General features: G+C 44.7%; 1 protein-coding gene across 17 annotated transcripts in view; it reads left to right on the top strand.

Annotated features, from left to right (window-relative positions):
* TACC2 (transforming acidic coiled-coil containing protein 2) overlaps nucleotides 1–19,908 on the top strand; it is a 232,095-nt gene that overhangs the window by 38,882 nt on the left and 173,305 nt on the right. For 14 of the 17 annotated variants that reach the window (XM_088842389.1, XM_088842399.1, XM_055424489.2 and 11 more), the window contains one exon: nucleotides 4,583–4,695. In XM_088842389.1, the coding sequence (XP_088698515.1) occupies nucleotides 4,583–4,695 (113 nt within the window). The remainder of the gene's footprint in view (nucleotides 1–4,582; nucleotides 4,696–19,908) is intronic. The other 3 variants (XM_088842392.1, XM_088842396.1, XM_088842397.1) reach the window with 1 other exon arrangement.

Below are 19,908 nucleotides of genomic sequence, written 5' to 3' on the forward strand. Positions count from 1 at the left end.
CTGTTTGTCATGTGGAGTGTTGCCAGTTTTTTTTTTTTTTTCCCCAGCCTGCTATTTGGAAGTGTAAGGAGTAACTTTAGAAACGTATCCTGTTTTGTAGTGACGCCTGTTGACACAACAGACCCCTAGGATTCCTGTAAGCAACAGGGCTTAGTACTGTTGCTAGGATGGGGAGACTGGATGGGGAGCGGTGGGGGTGGGGAGAGGGAAGAGCTCAAAGGCACTGCGGGAAGTGAGGCAGAGGCGAGAGCTCCACAGACCGAGTGTGTGCCCCTCGGTTTGCAGAGGTGGCTAGCAGACTAAACAGGAATGATCTCTTTTTCATACATTCAACAAGTATTTCTGGAATGCCTCTCTGTGCCAGGTGACTATTCTGGGCATTGACTCCAGGCCTCTGTACCACAGTGTTTATAGATGTCCAGTGGTTTGTTTTAGTTCTTTGGAGCATGGCAGGAGGATGATGGGAGTCATAGGCAACTATTTCCACTGCCCGATGAGGCAGCACGAGGCAGGGCGTCAAGGGCGCTAAACCATCTGAGTCAAAGTCCTGGCTTCACCGCTTCCAAACCGTGTGATTTGCGGCAAGTGGCATAACCTCTCTGTGCTAAGTTATCCTAGCGGTAAAATAGGGTTGTTGTAAGAACTGGATGAGTTCAAATATGTTACGCACTTTAAAAAAAATAGCACAGGCTACCTCGGTTGTCTGCCTTCTGAATGTAGAGCATTCCTAGGAAAGCTTTTGTAAGCTGATATGGCTTAAAGCAAAGAAGTGATTACCTTCTGACATCTCTTGCTGATAGATGCACAAAATAAACTGGATAAAGCCCAGGTGCTCACAGACATAGTTCAGAGATATGGCGATGCGATGCTGGGATGTTGAGGGTGGCTCCCAGGGAAGGAGCTTGGCGGGGCCGCTCTTGCTGCTGCTGGGCGTTCAGGCTGTCTCTCTACCACCTTTGCTGCAAAAGAAATGCTGAAAGGTATTTTTGCTTTGTGCCTTTTCAATAAAAGCGAAAATCCTCTTGGGATTTCTTTTTTTTAAATTGTTTATTTATTTGTTTTTGTTTGCTGTGGGGTCTTCATTGCTTCACTCGGGCCTTCTCTAATTGCGGGGGTTTGCGAGGGAGGGGCGGGGCTAATCTTTGTTACTGCGCATGCGCTTCTCATTGTGGTGGCTTCTATGGAGGAGTCTAGGCCTGTGGACCTAAGTAGTTGCAAAACGTGCGTTTCGGGAAAACATGTACAGGTCTTTTGAAAAAGAGAAGTGATGTAAAGCAAGCCTGAAAATCAGTGGAGACTTGTATGTGGCACGTAGAAAGTGTTCATGATAATGTCTGCTATTATTATTATACCAAAAAATATGTGCCATGTAGGCATTGGGTGTTATTATTGTGGAAAGAGTATTGGACTTCAAGGCAGGAGACCTGGCAAAAGTTCCTTAACCTTCTGTTTCTGAGAAGTGGAATACAGCATTTTACCTGCCTGCTTAGCGCACAGGGATTCTGTAAGAATCAGAGGATGTGAAATAACTGCCCAGTGCAGTGTGCTGTCCCCGTAGGTAGTACAACTGCCTTTATTTTGACTCCATCCAGGCCTGTCTTCGGTGGAGAGAACTGCTGTTCTTACAGATTCGCTTTCTATTAGGAGGACGGGGAGGCCTGGCGTGCTGTGATTCATGGGGTCGCAAAGAGTCGGACACGACTGAGCGACTGAACTGAACTGGGGAGGACAGGTGGGGCTGAAAAGTGATAAAGGTCTACCCTGTTTTCTTCTCTGAAGACAATCCGAGGCCTTGTCATGTTGCCTTTGCCGGAGGAAATTCAGCACGTGGTCCCCTCCCCACCTCTGGGGAGAGCTCTGCCTCCTGATCCCATCTGTTGTGTGCATCTGTCTGAGCTGCTAGACACATCAGTGTCTTTCCAGAATTACTTAAATTACCCTTGATCATGGAATAGAGAGCAGGAGATTTATCTGTTCAATTATTTGCAGATAATGTGGTGATTGAAAGGGAAGCCTGGCTGCAGAAGGTATTTGGAGCTGAGACCTGTATGACAGTTAGACAAGCAGGAATTGGGTTAGAGTTTTAAAAATTCAGGACCTTGATATGAAAATGTCACTCACTCTGTATTATGATTCTGGAGTCATCATAGTAAAAACTGTAAAGCAGTCACCCGAAGGTAGTAAGATGGTATAAACAGCCTTCTTCAGAAGAGGCAGGGACACTCTGGAGTTGGAATTCACTGTGACTGGAAGTTTGTATTGTGTTGGTACTGCTCTAGAGAGTGATCCCCGTTCAGGACTCACAGATCAGAAGACTGAGGTCCACAGGACAGAGCAGGGCGCTCATACAGGGAACGGGCCAGCCAGCATGGAGGTCAAGCCAGCCTGGGTCCACAGCTCACCTCTTAGGTGAGGAGTCAACGCCAGCTTGCCACCTCCACTGAGATGCCCCTCCCTGCCTTTGGAATCAGAGAGGATCAGGTCCACCAGAGTCCCCTGCTGTGTGATCTTGGCCAGACACATAACCTCTTAAGACCCCTGTTCTAAGACGGCAGCACGAGTGCTGATAACACAGCTCAAAATACTTTAAATTTTTGGCTGGAGTGGCTTCATGTAGAAATTTGAGTAACGGGATGATAAATAAAAAATAAGCCCATAAGAAGGTTTACTGTTAATTTTCCATTTTTACTTGGGTATGGTTGCTTCACAGTGTTGTGCTGGTTTCTGCTGCACAGCAGCATGAGTCAGCTCTGGATATATTTGTTCTTGTTGTTCAGTCGCCCAGTCGTGTCCGACTCTTTGCGACCCCTCTTGAGCCTCCTTCCCACCCCCGCCTCACTCCCTGGGGTCATCCCAGAGCACCGAGCTGAGCTCCCTGTGCTATGCAGCACCTTCCCACTAGCTATCTAGTGATAGTATATGTATGTCAGATTTACCATATATGAGATTTACCATTAAATTTTTAAAATAACCAAAAAAAGAAAATCCCCATGACATACATAGCATCTTCCTCATAAGGTTGCGGTGAAGACCGAAAGCAAAGCTACTGGCCAGTGCCTGACACTTAGTAAATGGTCAATAAACAGGTGCTGCTATTATTGTTGTGTTCTTTCCCTTCATTCCGTCTCAGCAAGAGTGAATGAAGATTTTTCGAATTGTAGTATTCCTATTTAGCACTGGAAAGTCTGAGCTCCTGAGAGCTGAAGCATCTTTTATACTTTACCTCTGGACACAATGGGATGAATACAAACAGCCAGCCACTCAGTGAAATAGACCAGATGGGGAAACATTTCATCTTGGCTTTTCTCTACCAGCTGAGTCTGTATTCTTGCTGCAGGCTGCCTTCCTCCACAATGGCCAGAGACAGACTGCCAGTAACTCTTGCATTCATATTCTCACGCAGCCAGCGACCAGTTTACCATCCCTCTGCTTCTATGGGGAGTCCTGGGGAAGGACCTGCCTTAACACGAGTCTTGTGCATATCCAGATGGGCAGGGGTGAGGGGCACTAGGATTGACGTTTCCATGAGAACCTTAGGGACAGACGGACAGAAGAGCAGTTCTTTAGAAGAAGACAGATCTGGCCCCAAAGAAAAGTGTGTGTGTTGTTTCAGGGAGCGGAGGGTCAGGAACCCTGCTGCGAAGACAAAAGATAACCACTGGGGACTTCCTGGTGGTCTGGTGGTTAAAACTCAGTGCTTCCCCTGCAGGAGATATGGGCTCAATTCCCACTGCAGGAGACATGGATTCAGTTCTCCGGGGAAGTAAGATCCCACAAGCCTCTCAGTGCAACCAAAAGCCAAAATAAATACATAAAAAGTTGTTTTAAAAAAAGAAGACAACCACTGCTTTGAGGAATACTGCTGGGGATTCCTCGAAGTCCTTTCCCCCATTTCTTATATTTGTATCAGACTTAAATGAGCATCATTTAAATTGAGTTTTTAAAACATCTCATCTCTTTCTGTCCTATGATTTGACGTTTTGACTGTGCTTTCAATGTTTGCATTTTGGTTTGAAAAATCGTCTGAACAGCAGACAAGCTTATTGTGCCATTTAAGAAATGATGACCAACTCAGAATGGTCGAGACCTCAGTGAGTGGCCCCAGTGTTCCTCCTCCTTTTCTCCCTTCAGTATTTTTTTCAGGTTTCCAGCTGAATTCTGGTGTGCAAACCATGGGGCAGGGGCAGGAAGTGTGTTTTCATTGTGGTGAGACCACAAACAAGATGCACTAAGATCTCAGATTCAATATCCCACTTTCTCCAGGAAGCAGATGGCCCCCAAAGTGTGATGGGTGTCCCCAGTATGTTTTTTTACTGAAGCAGTCGGCCTGCTCAGCTCAAATCGCTGGTTTGCTGTGTTTCTCCTCCATTAGGTGAGAGTAGGGCTTTGCTCACCATGTGCCTCCAAAGCCTCGCTCAGCGCCTAGCAGTCAGTGCTCAGATGGACAGTAAAGCAAAACAGCAAACAAACAGACACACCCCTGGCTCTTCAATGTTGTGATCAGTGACCTATTGATACAATCTCTGTGTTTTCAAAGATTCCTACTTGACTTCCTTTCCAATTTCTCTTTCTTGTGGCCCAGAAGACTTCTTCGGCGCGAAGTCCAGGATCCGTACAGCCACCTGGGAACAGTCAGAGAGCAGAAAGGAAGCCGGAGGAGGCGCCCAGAGGCACGGACCCAGGAGGCCCACCCAGGTAGGACCAGGTCCAGAGGCGTGACCCAGCCCAAGGCGTGGCCAGCTCTCGGCCTGCTCAGCGTTTGTTTTGCTCCATTTGCTTTGGAAAATTTATCCTAAAATCCATGATGTAGTCGTCGGTGGTGAGATGTTCCAGGCAGTGGTTCCTCGACCTCTTTGTGATTTGCCTAGACCTGCCTGATTGGAAAATTAATATTTTCCTGCCCAGAGATGCAATTGTAATGATAGGCTTCCATACCACAGCATTCCAGGTCTTTCATCCTCATTCTCAGAACTTACAATAAAAAAGATCAAGGCTGCCAAGGGCCTTAGGAGGGTGTGGCTAATCTGTGGCGAAGCTGGAGTCTGTATTCCAAGACAGAAGTCAAGATGGGCTTCCGGAGGGTGAGACAGGATTCAAAGAGCAGTCATCTAGTCCCAGGGAGGCTGGTGGATGAATTTGAGAAATCAACAAGGCCACCGTGCCACAGTGGAACGTGGCCAGTGCAGGTGTGACCCGCTTGTCAGTGGTTTCACGATTTGACCCGCAGTCGGGTCCTGAGTTCAGCACCCACAGGTTTGGGATCATTCAGAAGCAGAGGGCAAGCAGACGTGAACACTCTGTCCCCAGAACAGACACAGCTCAGGACACTGGAAGCAATGAATAATTGTCTGTGAGTTCAACATATGGTCTGCTTAGAAAAACCTCCCTAAACAAATTGAAGCCCAGCTTCTGGGAGTTAACAGGCCTTAAAGGAACAAATTAAAAGCTGCAAGGAGCAAAAACGCAAAATTGAGTGACACACACTGTCCCCGTCCATCACCACACCGCCACCCACCACCAGGTCCCTGTCACTGACTTTGGGTTTCAAAAGCTTTGCGATCACTTTTCACTTGAAGAGTTTTAGCAACATGTTTTGCTTTGGCTTTGAACTATGGAAGGTCGTAGGTGGGTAAGAGCGGCCCCTGGTGGCTGGAATTTCCACGCCTGCCAGTGTTATTTTCTGGGTGGCTTTGGATACGCAGTCCACACGGTCGCAACTGAGTGGAACAGGACTTAGCAACTGAACAGCAACTGATTATGCGGTTTGAGGAGAAGGCACTTTGAACGTCCTGCATAAACATTGGATTTCTTTAGGGAAATGATGATCATATGGGGCAGAGGGTTTTTTTGCTGAGAGAGGCATGAACTTGATTGAATAGCACCTTTGATCTCAGTTCTTTGCAAAATGGGAGCCTCCTTTGCCTCCCAGAGTTCCATGGCTGTTTCTGCCTTCATGAACTTTTTTAAAAAAAATCAGGACAAAGGGTTTAATATTTGGCTCTAAATCGACTCGGTGATAGTCTAAATTGGCTCCCTGTGATCATGAATTGAATGATCTGGAATCCTACACACGGGAAGTCACTCCTGGCTGATACCCAATGTCCAGTTTTCTGTCTTCATCTTCATGCGGTTCTGGGATTCCTTGAGAGGTTTGGGAATTACCTGGGGAGGCCTGTGTCCCAGCTGGACTGGGGAGGAACAGCAGCTCAAAGGTCTTTCATTTCTTGTTCCTCAGCTTTAGTCAATTAACTTTGCTCTGAAGGCGAATTGTCTCTCATTGGCATGCAAATTGAACATAAGAGGTGCCTTCTAAGAGCAAGCTCAAAAAAAGCAACTTTCTGTTCGCAATTAAAAACATGATTCTCCTCCATGAATGTGCCCATGTCTAACGCGCAGGGCTCTACACTAACTAACTCAGAAACTAGCAAGAAGTGGCTGGGAAACAGGATGTTTACAGGCAGAAAGTGTGAACCCAGGTTCCTCCGTGCGATGTTTCAGTGGGGCATGCTACCCTTGGCATCCATAATAATGATCACCCTAGCATTTGACGTTCATTTTGCAGACGGGGCACCAAAAACTATGCCAAGTGCTCTACGTATACGAGATGAAATTTTTTTTCTTTAAATGAATTCATTTCCAATTGAGTCCTTACTCCCCTAGGCTGGCGGGAATGCCTCTGTCAGCTGTCCTTGGGAACCCCTCTCCTGACCTGATCTGCTGAGACCATCACCTGTCTCCTCCCACCCCATCATCACTGAGATGTCCACTGGTTCAGGCCCTGCTGTCCCTCGGGCCCTAAGACTGTGCTGCTTTCACAATACAGCTGACACAGGGAACTTTGGTGAGGCTGGGAGCCCTGGTCATTCCTTTTGGCACTCTGGGCTCATCTTACCTCCAGCCTGAGGACACAGTCAGGAAGTAGGGAGGGAGGCTCGAAGATTCCCTACTTCCTATGACCTTCCCCTGCTCTCTCCTCATTGTCCTCGAATGCATTTATCTTCTCCCTTTCCCTCAACGGATAGCCAGTATTTTTTCTACAAAGGACACACTACAGATTTTTACAAAAGATAGAAAATGCCAGTGACCTCAAACTATTTTGGCTTTCTACTTGGAAAAAAAAGAAAGGACTGCAGGGCCTTGTTGGACCTGGAGGCAAGGGAAGAATATAGAGAGAAAGGCATACGTTAATATTGCCAATGATTAGCACGGGGGGGGAAGGAATTCCCTGGTTGCCTGGTGGTTAAGACTCCGTGCTTCCCCTTCAGGGAGCATGGGTTCAATTCCCGGTCCGGGGAACTAAGATACTGCGCTGTATTTGTTAGCTCAGTCGCTCAGTCGTGTCCGACTTTTTGCGACCCCATGAGTCACAGCACGCCAGGCCTCCCTGTCCATCACCAACTCCTGGAGTTCACTCAAATTCATGTCCATTGAATCGATGATGCCATCCAGCCATCTCATTCTCTGTCGTCCCCTTCTCCTCCCGCCCCCAATCCCTCCCAGCATCAGAGTCTTTTCCAGTGAGTCAACTCTTCGCATCAGGTGGCCAAAGTATTGGAGTTTCAGCTTTAGCATCAGTCCTGCCAATGAACACCAAGGATTGATCTCCTTTAGAATGGACTGGTTGGATCTCCTTGCAGTCCAAGGGACTCTCAAGTGTCTTCTCCAACACCACAGTTCAAAAGCATCAATTATTTGGCGCTCAGCTTTCTTCACAGTCCAAATCTCACATCCATACATGGCCACGGGAAAAACCATAGCCTTGACTAGACAGACCTTGGTTGGCAAAATAATGTCTATGCTTTTTAATATACTCTCTAGGTTGGTCATAACTTTCCTTCCAAGGAGTAAGCGTCTTTTAATTTCATGGCTGAAGTCAGCATCTGCAGTGATTTTGGAGCCCAAAAAAATAAAGTCTGACACTGTTTCCACTGTTTCCCCATCTATTTCCCATGAAGTGATGGGACCAGATGCCATGATCTTCGTTTTCTTAATGTTGAGCTTCAAGCCAACCTTTTCACTCTCCTCTTTCACTTTCATCAAGAGGCTTTTGAGTTCCTCTTCACTTTCTGCCATAAGGGTGGTGTCATCTGCATGTCTGAGGTTATTGATATTTCTCCTGGCAATCTTGATTCCAGCTTGTGCTTCTTCCAGCCCAGCGTTCCTCATGATGTACTCTGCATATAAGTTAAGTAAGCAGGGTGACGATATATAACCTTGACGTACTCCTTTCCCTATTTGGAACCAGTCTGTTGTTCCATGTCCAGTTCTAACTGTTGCTTCCTGACTTGCATTCAGGTTTCTCAAGAGGCAGGTCAGGTGGTCTGGTATTCCCATCTCTTTCAGAATTTTCCACAGTTTATTGTGATCCACACAGTCAAAGGCTTTGGCATAGTCAATGAAGCAGAAATAGATGTTTTTCTGGAACTCTCTTGCTTTCTCCATGATCCATTGGATATTGGCAATTTGATCTCTGGTGCCTCTGCCTTTTCTGAAACCTGCTTGAACATCTGGGAGTTCACGGTTCACATATTGCTGAAGCCTGGCTTGGAGAATTTTGAGCATGACTTTACTCGCGTGTGAGATGAGTGCAGTTGTGCGGTAGTTTATAGCCAAAGATTTGTCCTGCACAAGCCGTCATCTCTACTCTCTAGAGGAAGAAACTGAGGCTTGGAGCACAATGCCATCCAAGTCCTAGTGGTAGAAAGTCCATTGTATCCCCGTGGAAGCTCTTCTACCCTCTGAATACGCAAAAACGGCATCATACATACCCAAAGAGGTTCTTTCTTCATCCAGTAGGTAGTCCCCTCAGTTTAGCTGCTTTGCTTTCCATTTGCCACAGGGTGTCGCTGTTGTAACTTAGCCCTGCATTGGCCAAACTTGTGCAGAGGCTGGGCGGAGCCTCCCAGGTGCCCCGCCTCCCAGATTCTCCTCCCTGCCTAAGTCCCTGGGCTCTTGAGCTTGAACCCTGGTCCCCACCCACGACGAGCCTAACCCTAGGCCGCTCCTCTTACTGCTCGAGCACAGCTGCCCTGGAAACGCATCTGGACTGGTTCCAGCTCCACTGTCCAGTCTCATGGAGCCCTTACCCTCCTTGGGTACCAACAACCCTTGCCTTTTAAACACTCACAACATGATGGATCTTTTCATACAATCTTTCCCCAGATAATGAAGTCATTAGGTCGCACCAGAGGAAATTACAGTTTTGGCAGGTTAAGAAAAATCTTAGATAGTGGCCATTTCCTGTGCTTCACCATCATACTTGCTCATTCTCAGAGGTGGGCGCCAAGCAATATTTCAGAGATAACTGACCTTTCTCAAGGAGGGTCCCTAAGAGATTCCTGGGTGAACTTCTGGCACTGCTTTGTCCCTGAAAGAAGAGTGGAAACTCAACAGCCAGCAGTCTTAACTGCTCTTCTTTGGCTCTGAAATGTGAGCAGGCGTCAGAATCACCTGCAAGGCTGGTTAGTACCCTGGTTGCTGGACCCATCCTCCAGAGATTCTGACTCAGTAAGTCTGGGGCCAGGCCTGAGAATGAGCCTTTCTGACAAGTTCCAAGGTGCTCCTTGTCCGGGGATCGCACTTGAGAAGCACTGCATTATGCTGGAGATCTGTGTTAGCTGTCAGTCTGTGCTGCTGGGGTCCTGGGGAACTTGAACTGAAGGGATGACTACAGAGGCCATTCCAGGTGGGGCAGAGTTCCCAGTTGGACCTCTCAGAGGCAGAGCAGGAAGTGAGCCCAGACCTGGGGGTGGATGTTCACTAAAAACAAGGCTGGAGAAGTGACGCCAGATTGAGGAGAATTTGGAGGTCAGGGGAAGGGTTGAGATTTTATCCTGCAGGTAACAGGAAGCTGGGGAAGTGCTTTGTGGTTGGTTGGTTTGTATTTAAACAAGGGTTTACGTGTGCAAGCAAAGTGTTCCAGGAATTTAGGGCCCGATTAATGCACTGGAGCAGCCCTAGGGGATGCTCTTTAGTGGAAGGATGGTGGCTGGGAAACCATCCCAGGGTAGAACCTGTCACTGAACCAAACTCGGGTCTGCTTGCTGCACTTGCAGCAAAGCCAAACTACTGACACTGAGCTGTGGCGAATGAAAGTACAGTGTTTGTTTCAGGCCACCAAGTAAGGAGAATGGGCATCTAATGCTCGAAAGATCTACACTGCTTGATGGCTTTCGGAGAAGGGATTTTAAAGGCATTATTAACGGATGAGGGTTGATCAGCTCATGAACAGTTTTTTTACTGGTTGATGGTAGGTAACAGGGTGATGCTATGACAAGCCTAGACAGTGTATAAAAAAGCAGAGTCATACTTTGCCAACAAAAGTCCGTATAGTCAAAGCTATGGTTTTTGCAGTAGTCATGTATGGATGTGAGAGTTGGATCATAAAGAAGGCTGAACACCGAAGAACTGATGCTTTCAAACTGGTACTGAGGAAGACTCTTGAGAGTCCCTGGACAGCAGGGAGATTAAACCAGGCAATCCTAAAGGAAATCAACTCTGAGTATTCACTGGAAGGACTGATGCTGAAGCTGAAGCTCCAATACTTTGGCCCCCTGATATGAAGAGCCAACTCATTGGAAAAGGTCCTGATGCTGGGAAAGACTGAGGGCGGGAGAAGGGGGCAAGAGAGGATGAGAGGGTTGGATGGCATCATTGACTCAGTGGACATGAGTTTGAGCAGACTCCAGGAGATAGTGAAGGACAGGGAGGCCTGGCGTGCTGTAGTCCATGGGGTCGCAAAGAGTTGGACACTTCTCAGCAACTGGCAACAACAACAGGGTGATGATTGTGGAATCTGTCACCACTTTTCTGGTTCCAATCAGTCTGGTGTCGACATGCTTTTGGTCAGTCATCCTCCACCAGGATATTTTTATTTATATCCCTTCAGGAGGAAACAGAAGTCCTGTGACTCAATTGTTCTAATCATTAACTGCTTGAGTCTGCTCTTTGGAATTCAGGGAAGGTCAAACAAGAGGCAGGGAACAAGGGAGTGGTTTGTACCCAGAAAGGCCCCACAGAGTCTTCCTTGGTTTCAAACTCACAGAACCTGGAGATGGTCTGGATGCAGGCAGAGGAGAGAGAGTCTAAGAAGATGCTAAGGTTCTAGACCAAGAACCTAAAAGAAGGATGCAACATTAGAAACTAGAATGTCCAAAGTGAGAACTTCTATAGGGAAACTGATCAGTTTTAGACACATTGAAGAAAAGACCATCAGGCTTTCTGGGAACCCTGCTGGTATGGTCTTTATGTAAGCTGGCCCCTGGCGTGGGGAGGAGTGACACTTTAATGGGGTGATGATGGAGCATCTCAAGTGCTATAATATCCTCGTGGTAGCTTCAGTTATTTACACAAGTTATTCTCAGATAGCTTGGCTCATTCCTGTGCTGCTGCTTCTGTGTGTGTGTGTGTGTGTGTGTGTGTGTGTGTGTGTATGTGTGTGGTGTGACTCTAAAGCTATATTTCACAGCTTAGGAACAGATCAGGGTTGGGGTGAAAGATTGAGAGATAGTGAACTCATAAAGGATAGTGTTTTCCAGACTTCTCAGATCACAGAATTTACCCAGGTGTTTGTTAAGTATATAAATTCCTAGGCCCCATCCTAGTCCTTCTGAATCAGAATCGCTCGATGTGGAGTCAAGGAATCTGTGTTTTGAATAAACACCTGGGTGATTGTTTCCAGCCGGGACATTTGTGAATAGTGACTGACTTCCAGGTTCACCTTCTTGTGAGTTAAAATACCCTGTTTCTCGACCCCCCTCCCTTGAAAAGGCTGATCTAGTAGGTTTGGGGCGAGGTCCCCAAATCTGAGTTTAATAAAAAGGCCATGTGACTCTCATGATAAAGTTTGAGACACACTGACCCAGGGGTTACTCTCAGGCCAATAACCATAGCTGACTTTTGTTTGCACTTCTGTGAAGTTTATATATATTGATAGATAAATTTATATGTATGTGTCTGGCTCAGAAATCAGGGGTAATCAGCATACATTAAACTCCTGCCCCCGCTTATTGTCTTCTCTGCATTTTTCTTTCACTAAATGTCTATTGTGAATCTCTTTGGGGCCTGTTTTTCTGGAAGGCACTGGGGACACACACATCCTAGGAGGCTGGGGACTTCGGCTCCAGTAGATAAGTAGGTTGTAGTGAGGAAGCCATACATAGATGTAGGAAACAAAAGGAAACAAAAGGAAGATGGACCCTTTCAGGCAGTGTCACAGCTCTGAAAGACACCAAGTGGGTTGTTGTGATAGATAATAAGGAAGAAGGAAGTGGCTAGTTTGGATTAGGCTGGTAGTTGTCAAAGTGGTGATCCCAGATCAGCAGGCTCCGCATCACCTGGGAACTTTATAGAGATGCGAAGTCTTGGGCTCTTCTCCAGGCTCTGGGGTGAGCCTTCCCTAGAAGCAATTAGGTTGTTCTGATGCACCCTAAGGTTTGAGGACCATTGGATTAGATGGTCAAGGAGGGGGATGATATTTGAACTAAGTTTGGAATGACAGAAAGGGGGCAGGCAAGGGAGGATCTAGGGAGAACATCAGGCAGTGTGAAGACCTGGGCAGGGGCCAGATCAGCCAGGCTTGGGCCTTGACGGTCAGGTTGGTAAGACATCCAGATTTAGATACCGTGAACCAATATGTGTTTCAGCAGGACCTCTCTGGTTGCTGTATGGAGAATGCAAGGGAGCAAGACTGCAGGCCAGGAGGTCTGAGGAGAGGCCATTTCAGGACCCTGAAAGGTGCATGGGTGCCTGGAACTAGGACAGAGAAACCCATCCTTATTTTCATTATCTTCTTTTCTCTGTCCTCCCACGGGAACCTCTGTAGATATGTCATTCCTCCTTGCCTTCCCTTTCCCCAAGAACGTTCAATCCCATAGATATATTGTGTATGTCTGTGTACTGTGGTCTTTGCAGGGCCACAAACCAGGTGGTGCCAGTGGTAAAGAATCTGCCTGCCAATGCAGAAGACGCAGGACACTCTGGTTCAGTTCTTGGGTCGGGAAGATCCCTTGGAGGAGGAAATGGCAACCCACTCCAGTATTCTTGCCTGGAGAATCCCATGGATAGAGGAGCCTGGGGGGCTACCGTCCATAGGGTTGCAAAGAGTCGGACATGACTGAGTATCTGAGCACTTAAATATGCTCAAATGTAATAGCTAAGATTTTTTCTGCCTCCTGAGAGCCAGTTTTACCCTTCTGTGGACGATACTGACCCACTGATGATGCACGGACTAAGGTGGTAACAGTGAAGATGGAGAAACATATGCAGCTTTGAATATCTTGCGGATTTTGAAGCTAAAGATGCCAGGACTTGCTGAAGGATAGGATTTAGGAGGGAGAGAAGAATCAAGATGATTCCTGAAGTTCCGGCTTCAGCAATTATGTAAAGGGAGACATTTGCTGAGATATGAAAAACTGGCCTGATAGGTCTACCTGCCAGGTTCCATAGTCACAGATCCAGTGTCCAAGAGGAAACCCTGTTGCTACCAGGCACCAGTCTGACAAGACAGCGAACTGACTATCACAAACCCTGTATCAAACTCGGGGAAACTAGGGCGGCCCCCTACATTTAAGAGAAAAGCAGTGTTCTCCCTTGTGCTTCACAGATGGCTCATTTCCTGTATACCTGTGGTCTTGTGATTGATAATAAGGAACATATATTTGGTCTTCATCCCAGTCCTGGCACCGAGCTCCTAAGACCTTTGGAATTTCCTAAGTGATGAGAGCAATAAAGGTGTCTTTTGTTATGCTAATGAAGCAACTTTTGGAAAGCACTTAAAAGTTGGGGCTGGCTGCCAGGGGAATCAACTGTGTGATTGGAGGATTGGGACCTTGAAAAACTCAGAGGTTCCTCTGTAGGGGACTTATTGTGCTGACTTTTTAAATTTTATGTATTTTTAAAAATATTTGTTAATTTATTTATTTTGTCTGCATTGGATCTTAGCTGCAGTCCTGGGCTTTTCTCTAGTTGTGTCATGGGCTTAGTTGCTCTGTGGCGTAGGGGATCTTAGTTCCCTATCAGGGACTGAACCCAAGTGCCGTGCATTGTAAGGCAGATTCTTAACCAATGGACCACCAGGGAATTCCCATGTACTGACTTGTTAAAAAATCATTTTTATTTTTTAATTTGAGGTGTGTTAGTCACTCAGCCATGTCTGACTCTTTGCGACCCTGCGGAGTGTAGCCCACCAGGCTCCTCTGTCCGTGGAATTCTCCAGGCAAGAATACTGGAGTGGGTTGCTGTGCCCTTCTCCAGGGGATTTTCCCAACCCAGGGGTCAAACCGGGGTCTCCTGCATTGCAGGCAGATTTTTTACCAGCTGAGCCACCAGGTGAAGTATGGTTGATTTATAATGTTGTGTTAGTTTCAGTTGTACAGAGAAGTGATTCAGTATATATATAGGCTTCCCTGGTGGCTCAGTGCTAAAGACCCTGCCTGCCAGTGCAGGAAATGGGGATTCAGGGTCCAGTCCCTGGGTTGGAAAGATTCCATGGAGGAGGAAGTGGCAACCCACTCCAGTATTCTTGCCTGGGAAATCCCATGGACAGAGCAGGCTGACGGGCTATATGGGGTCAGAAAGAGTCGGACATGACTTAGCGACTAAACACCACCAAGTACTCTATGTGTGTGTGTATATATATGTATATATATATATATTCTTTTTCAGATTCTTTTTCCTTATCGATTATTTTTGAACTAAGGCCACTGCATGCTGGTCAGTGGACTCCGGGCATAAATACATACCTTACCCAGCAACTCTGTGTGGATGAAAGCAGGTGCCCTGAGGGGTTATATGAGGAAACTGAGGTTCAGAGAGGTTAAGGAACTAGGTAGCCCCCAAGTCACACAGATAGAACCTGGCATGCTGAGGACTAGAATCCAGTTTGGTTTGATGCCGCCCAAAGCCCAGCCCACAATCATGAGGCCGAGTTCTTACAGGTGCCTGAAAAGATTTGTGTCGTGGTCCCCATAATTAGAAAGCAAACCCCAGTCTGTTTTAAAGAAGGTCAGTTCTCAGACCCAGAAAAAAGAAAAAGCAAAAAAGATCAGGTCAGTTTTATGAGCAGCGGCCCAGGGCGGGCGATTCATTCCCGGGACCCATGTTTCCTAAAGCAGTGGATTCTGTTCCTTTAAACGAAGCTTTGTGAAGTCCTGGATTCCGGATCCCTGAACAGGCTCCTGCCAAGGCAGGGTGTGTCCGGCAGGGCGGTGCGGCCGGTCCAGCTTCTGACTCACTGTTGCTCTCCGGCAGGAAGTAAACACTTGGAGGCAGGGAGGGAGGGAGGGGCTCGCTGACTTCTGACGCTGGCTGGGAAAGACAGTCCTGTGCTGAGTTGGGGGTGTCTGCTTTCTACTCTTCTGGTTTCAGCCCAGCATCTTCAAGAAGTGAAGAAGAATAGTGCTGTTCCATTCTGAAATAGTACTTGGGAAACAAAGGAAATTAGAAAGTAGAGGGGGAAAAGCAATCACCACCTGCAGACAACTGTTCTTAAAAAATTAGTGTGTTACCCTCAGAGTTCTCTGTTTATTTCTAGTTCTTCGTTGATTGTGATAGCTCTGTCCATATATCCATTTTATATATCATTCAGTTCAGTCGCTCAGTCGTGTCCGACTCTTGGAGACCCCATGGACTGCAGCACGCCAGGCCTCCCTGTCCATGGCCAACTCCCGGAAGTTGCTCAAACTCACGTCCGTTGACTCGGTGATGCCATCCAACCACCTCATCCTCTGTCATCCCCTTCTCCTCCTGCCTTCAGTCTTTCCCAGCATCAGGGTCTTTTCCAATGAGTCAGTTTAAAAAATTATAAACTATTAAATATATATGATAATAAATTATATATTTAAATATAAAAATATTTAAACATGTTAATATAAATGTTATATAGATGTATAATATATTCAAATAATTCATAAGCTATTTTTAGAGCAATTTTACAGAAAAACAATAGTACAGATAATTCCCTGAAGCCATCCCTTCGCTGTACAGTTCCCCCTTATTATTAAGACTTTGCATTAGTGTGATACATTTGCTGCACTTAATGAACCAGTGTTGATAATTATGAACTAAAATCTGTACTTTCCATTGAGGTTCACTCTGTATTATACATTGTCATGTGTTCACCATTATAATATCGTACAGGATGGTTTCCTAGCCTTAAACATTTCCCCTGTTCCACTTATTCATCCCTTGCTCCCACCTTCCTTTCCTCCCTCCCCTGGCAAGCATCAGTATTTTTGGTCTCCGTAGTTTCTTTTTCCCCTATTACCTTTTTTTTAATCGGTATAAAATGCTTACTGTTTAAGTATGTAAATCTGAACTTGATGACTATTTACACTCCTATGCACCTGTAATCACACTCAGACCTATTCCCATCACCCCAGAACATTCCCTCATGTTGCTTCCCAGTCAGTACCTCTGTCCTAGAATAACAGCTATTTGAACTTCTACCAGCAGTGACTAGTTTTGCCAGTTCTTAAACTTCATATAAATGGTATTGAACAGTATATATACTTTGGTATCTGGTTTCTTTTACACACTGCTACTTACTGATTTTTTTAAATTGTTTTTATTGTTGTTTAAAAAGGCAAAGCGTTCCATTTACCATCTTAACCAATGTAGTGTTTAATAGTACCATTCAGCAGTGTTAAGTATAACATGTGTTATAGTTTCTTAGTTTCTTAGAAACAGGTCATTTCTTTGAATCTTCCTTTTTTTTAGTATAGGTGTTTGAGTGTCTTAAAAGCCACTCTAAATGCTGCTTTAACTGTATCTGACACATTTTGATATTTGAGTTTTCATTTTGTTCAAATACTTTCTAATGTATCAATTTAATTTCTTCTTTGACTCATAGGCTATTTAGAAGTGTATTATTTAATTTCCAAATAGTTGGGGATTTTCCAGTTACCTTTCTGTTACTGATTTCTAACATAATTCCATTGTAACCAGATAATATACTTTGAATAATTTAAATCTTTTAAAATTTCCTGAGATTTTTTTAATGTGTAGAGTTTCATCTGTCTTATAAATGTTTCACTTACACGTGAAAAAAATCAATTCTGCCGCTATTGACTGACTAAATGTCAGTGCGTCGAGTTGGTTCTCGTGGTTGTTCCAGTCTTCTGGATCTGTGCTGATTGTCTATCTCTTCTATCGATTATTGAGAAAAGTGTTTGGAACTGTTACCTTTTAATTGTGGATTTGTTCATTTCTCCTTTTATCAGTTTTTGTGTTATGTACTTTGAAGCTCGGTTATTAGGTAGATAAACTTTCAGAATGGTTACCTCCTCTTAATGAATTGACCTCTTTTTCATTTAATCTTTTTTCTACTTGGTAATGTTTTTGCTCTGAAATTGACTTTGATGTAATATAGAGACAAGAGCTTTCTTTTGATTAGTGTTTTCATGCTATATCTTTTCCCCCTTCATCTTCTGACTCTTAACAGATTTGTGCTTGTTAAGAAAAGTTTGAAGTACTTTTTTTGTAGGCAGCGTATAAGTTGGATCTTGCTTTTTCGATGCATGCTGAATATCTCCAACTTTTCACTGGAGTGCTTATAGCATTTACATTTAATGTGACTATTAATATGGTTGGTTTAAATCTACAGTCCTATTGTTTTCTCTGTCCATCTCTTGTTTGGTTCATTTTCCCTCCTTTCTGGCCTTTTAAAAAATTTCATTATTTTTACGATTCTCCTTTACTTCCCTTTAGATTTGCTAGCTACAGTATTTGAGTTATCTTAAAGTAGCTGCTTCAGGATCTGTAACGCGTGTCTTTAATGTACCGCAGTCTACTGTTAAGTGACATTGCGCCTTTCGCATCTATCAGGAGGGTCTTGCAAAAGCAGGCCTGCGCTTCTCCGCTTTCGCCCTTTCTGCTGTTGTCGTTGACAGACACTTTGCTGCTACTGCTGTGTTACAAACCCTACAGTATGTGTTACGTTTGCTCTACATAGCCACTTATCTTTTAAGAGCTACGTAAACAATAAGGAAAAATGACTTTATATTCACCTGCAGAGCCAGCCTTTCTGGTGCCCATTATTCTTTTATACAAATACTGATGGCCATCTGGTATTATTTTCTTTCGATTTAAGGGACTGCCTTCAATATTTCTTGAAATACTGATCTGCTGGTGTTGAATTCTTTTAGCTTTTGCATGTCTGAAAAAAATCTTTATTTCATCTGTGTTTTAGAAATTTATTTTCACTGGGCAAAGAGTTACAAGTAGACAGTTTTTTTTTCCTTTTATTGCTTTAAAGATACTACTCCATTGTATGGCGGCTTGCATTGTTTCCCGCCAAAATCTGAGGTCCCCCTTAAGTTTGTTCTTCTGTCTTTTTTTCCCTGCTCTGACTGACTTTATTATATTTTACTTTTTCACTGGTTTTAAGCAATTTGGTTATGATATGCCTTGGTATAAGTTTCTTCTTATTTTTTATGCTTGAAATTATTGATAGTTAGATTTGTGGGTCTGTGGATATGCAGTTTGCATCATATTTGGAAATTTATTTCTTCAAGTTCTTTTTTTTTTTTTTTTAATCTGCTTGCCACCCTGGGACTCCAACTACACATACCTCCAGCTGCTTGAAGTTGTCCTACATTCACCGATAATCTGAATCTGTTCTTCTTATTTTTTTCAAGTCTTTTTCTCTTTGTGTTTCATTCTCGGAGAATTTCTATTGCTATGTCTTCAAGTTCACTGATTTTCTCTGTAATGACTGCTCTGTTTTGAATCCATCCCGGTGTGTTTTTCATTTCAGGAGCCGTATTTTTCATCTCTAGAAGTTTGACTTTGGTCTTTTTTATATTACTGTCGTCCATGTCTGTACTTAACAAGTACTTAACACTTTAGCATCCAATAACACTCAATGTCTAATTCATAACACATGTACTTTTCTCTAGCATCCTGAACATATGTACTACAGTTTTATCACTTTAAAAAAGTCTTTGTGTACTAATTCTGTTATTTGCACAATTTCTGGGTTGGCTTTGATGAATTGAGTTTTCAATATGGGTCTATTTTCCTGCTTCTTTGCATGCCAGACACTGTGGACTTTATGCTTCCAGATTCTGGATATTTTTGAATTCCTATAAATACTCTTGAACTCTGCTCTGGGATGCAGTTATTTGGAGCAGCTTAGTCTTTTGGGGTTTTGCTTTTAAGCTTTTTTAGGAGGGACTAGAGCAGTGTTAATTTTCTCCACTACTGAGGCAAGACCCTTCTTAGTACTCTAACAGAGGTCCCATCAACTAGGAAGATTTCCACCCTGGTTGGTAGGAATGGGAACTATTCCCAGCCCTGTATTAGCTTTGAGGATTCTCTCTTATAAACCTTGCAGGCAGCCGGTACCTAGTCTCATGTGGTTTCCATACATACACGCGCCAATCAGTATTTTGTGTATCCCTGGAGTCCTCTTTTTGTGCATCTTTTGCTTCTTGGCATTTGTCTTGGGAACTCTGGATGCTTTGGTCACTGCTGACATCCGGCTTCATCTCCTTAAGTCAGGGAGACTAACTGGCTCAAGCTGGGGTCCTCTACCCTGGGACACTCTCCAGGCCATAATCTGAGGCAATAGCAGGGCTTACGCTGTTCCTTTCCATCTCCGGGGATCCCTGCCCTTCATCTCCCACAATTCTGAAAGAAGCCAATCTCCTATCAACCCAACTCCCTGTTAGTTAATAATTCTTTATATGACATTTTCCAACCCTGGCTCCCTGAAAACTTTGGAAAATCTACTGTATCAAATTTCTTTCTTTAAATGGAAATGCAGCAAAAAACACCTGGCATTTATTTTGGGAGCAGTGGGGAGTCCTAGAAAAAATAATAATAAGAGAGAGGATGCCAGGAGCAAGAGTTGTTTCTTTTTTCTCTTCAAGAGCAGCTTGTATCGCAGATACTTACTGTCTCTTGTGT

This window comes from Moschus berezovskii, chromosome 12, assembly GCF_049115385.1.
Source record: "Moschus berezovskii isolate FMDL1 chromosome 12, NW_MosBer_1.0, whole genome shotgun sequence".
Lineage (NCBI taxonomy): Eukaryota > Metazoa > Chordata > Mammalia > Artiodactyla > Moschidae > Moschus > Moschus berezovskii.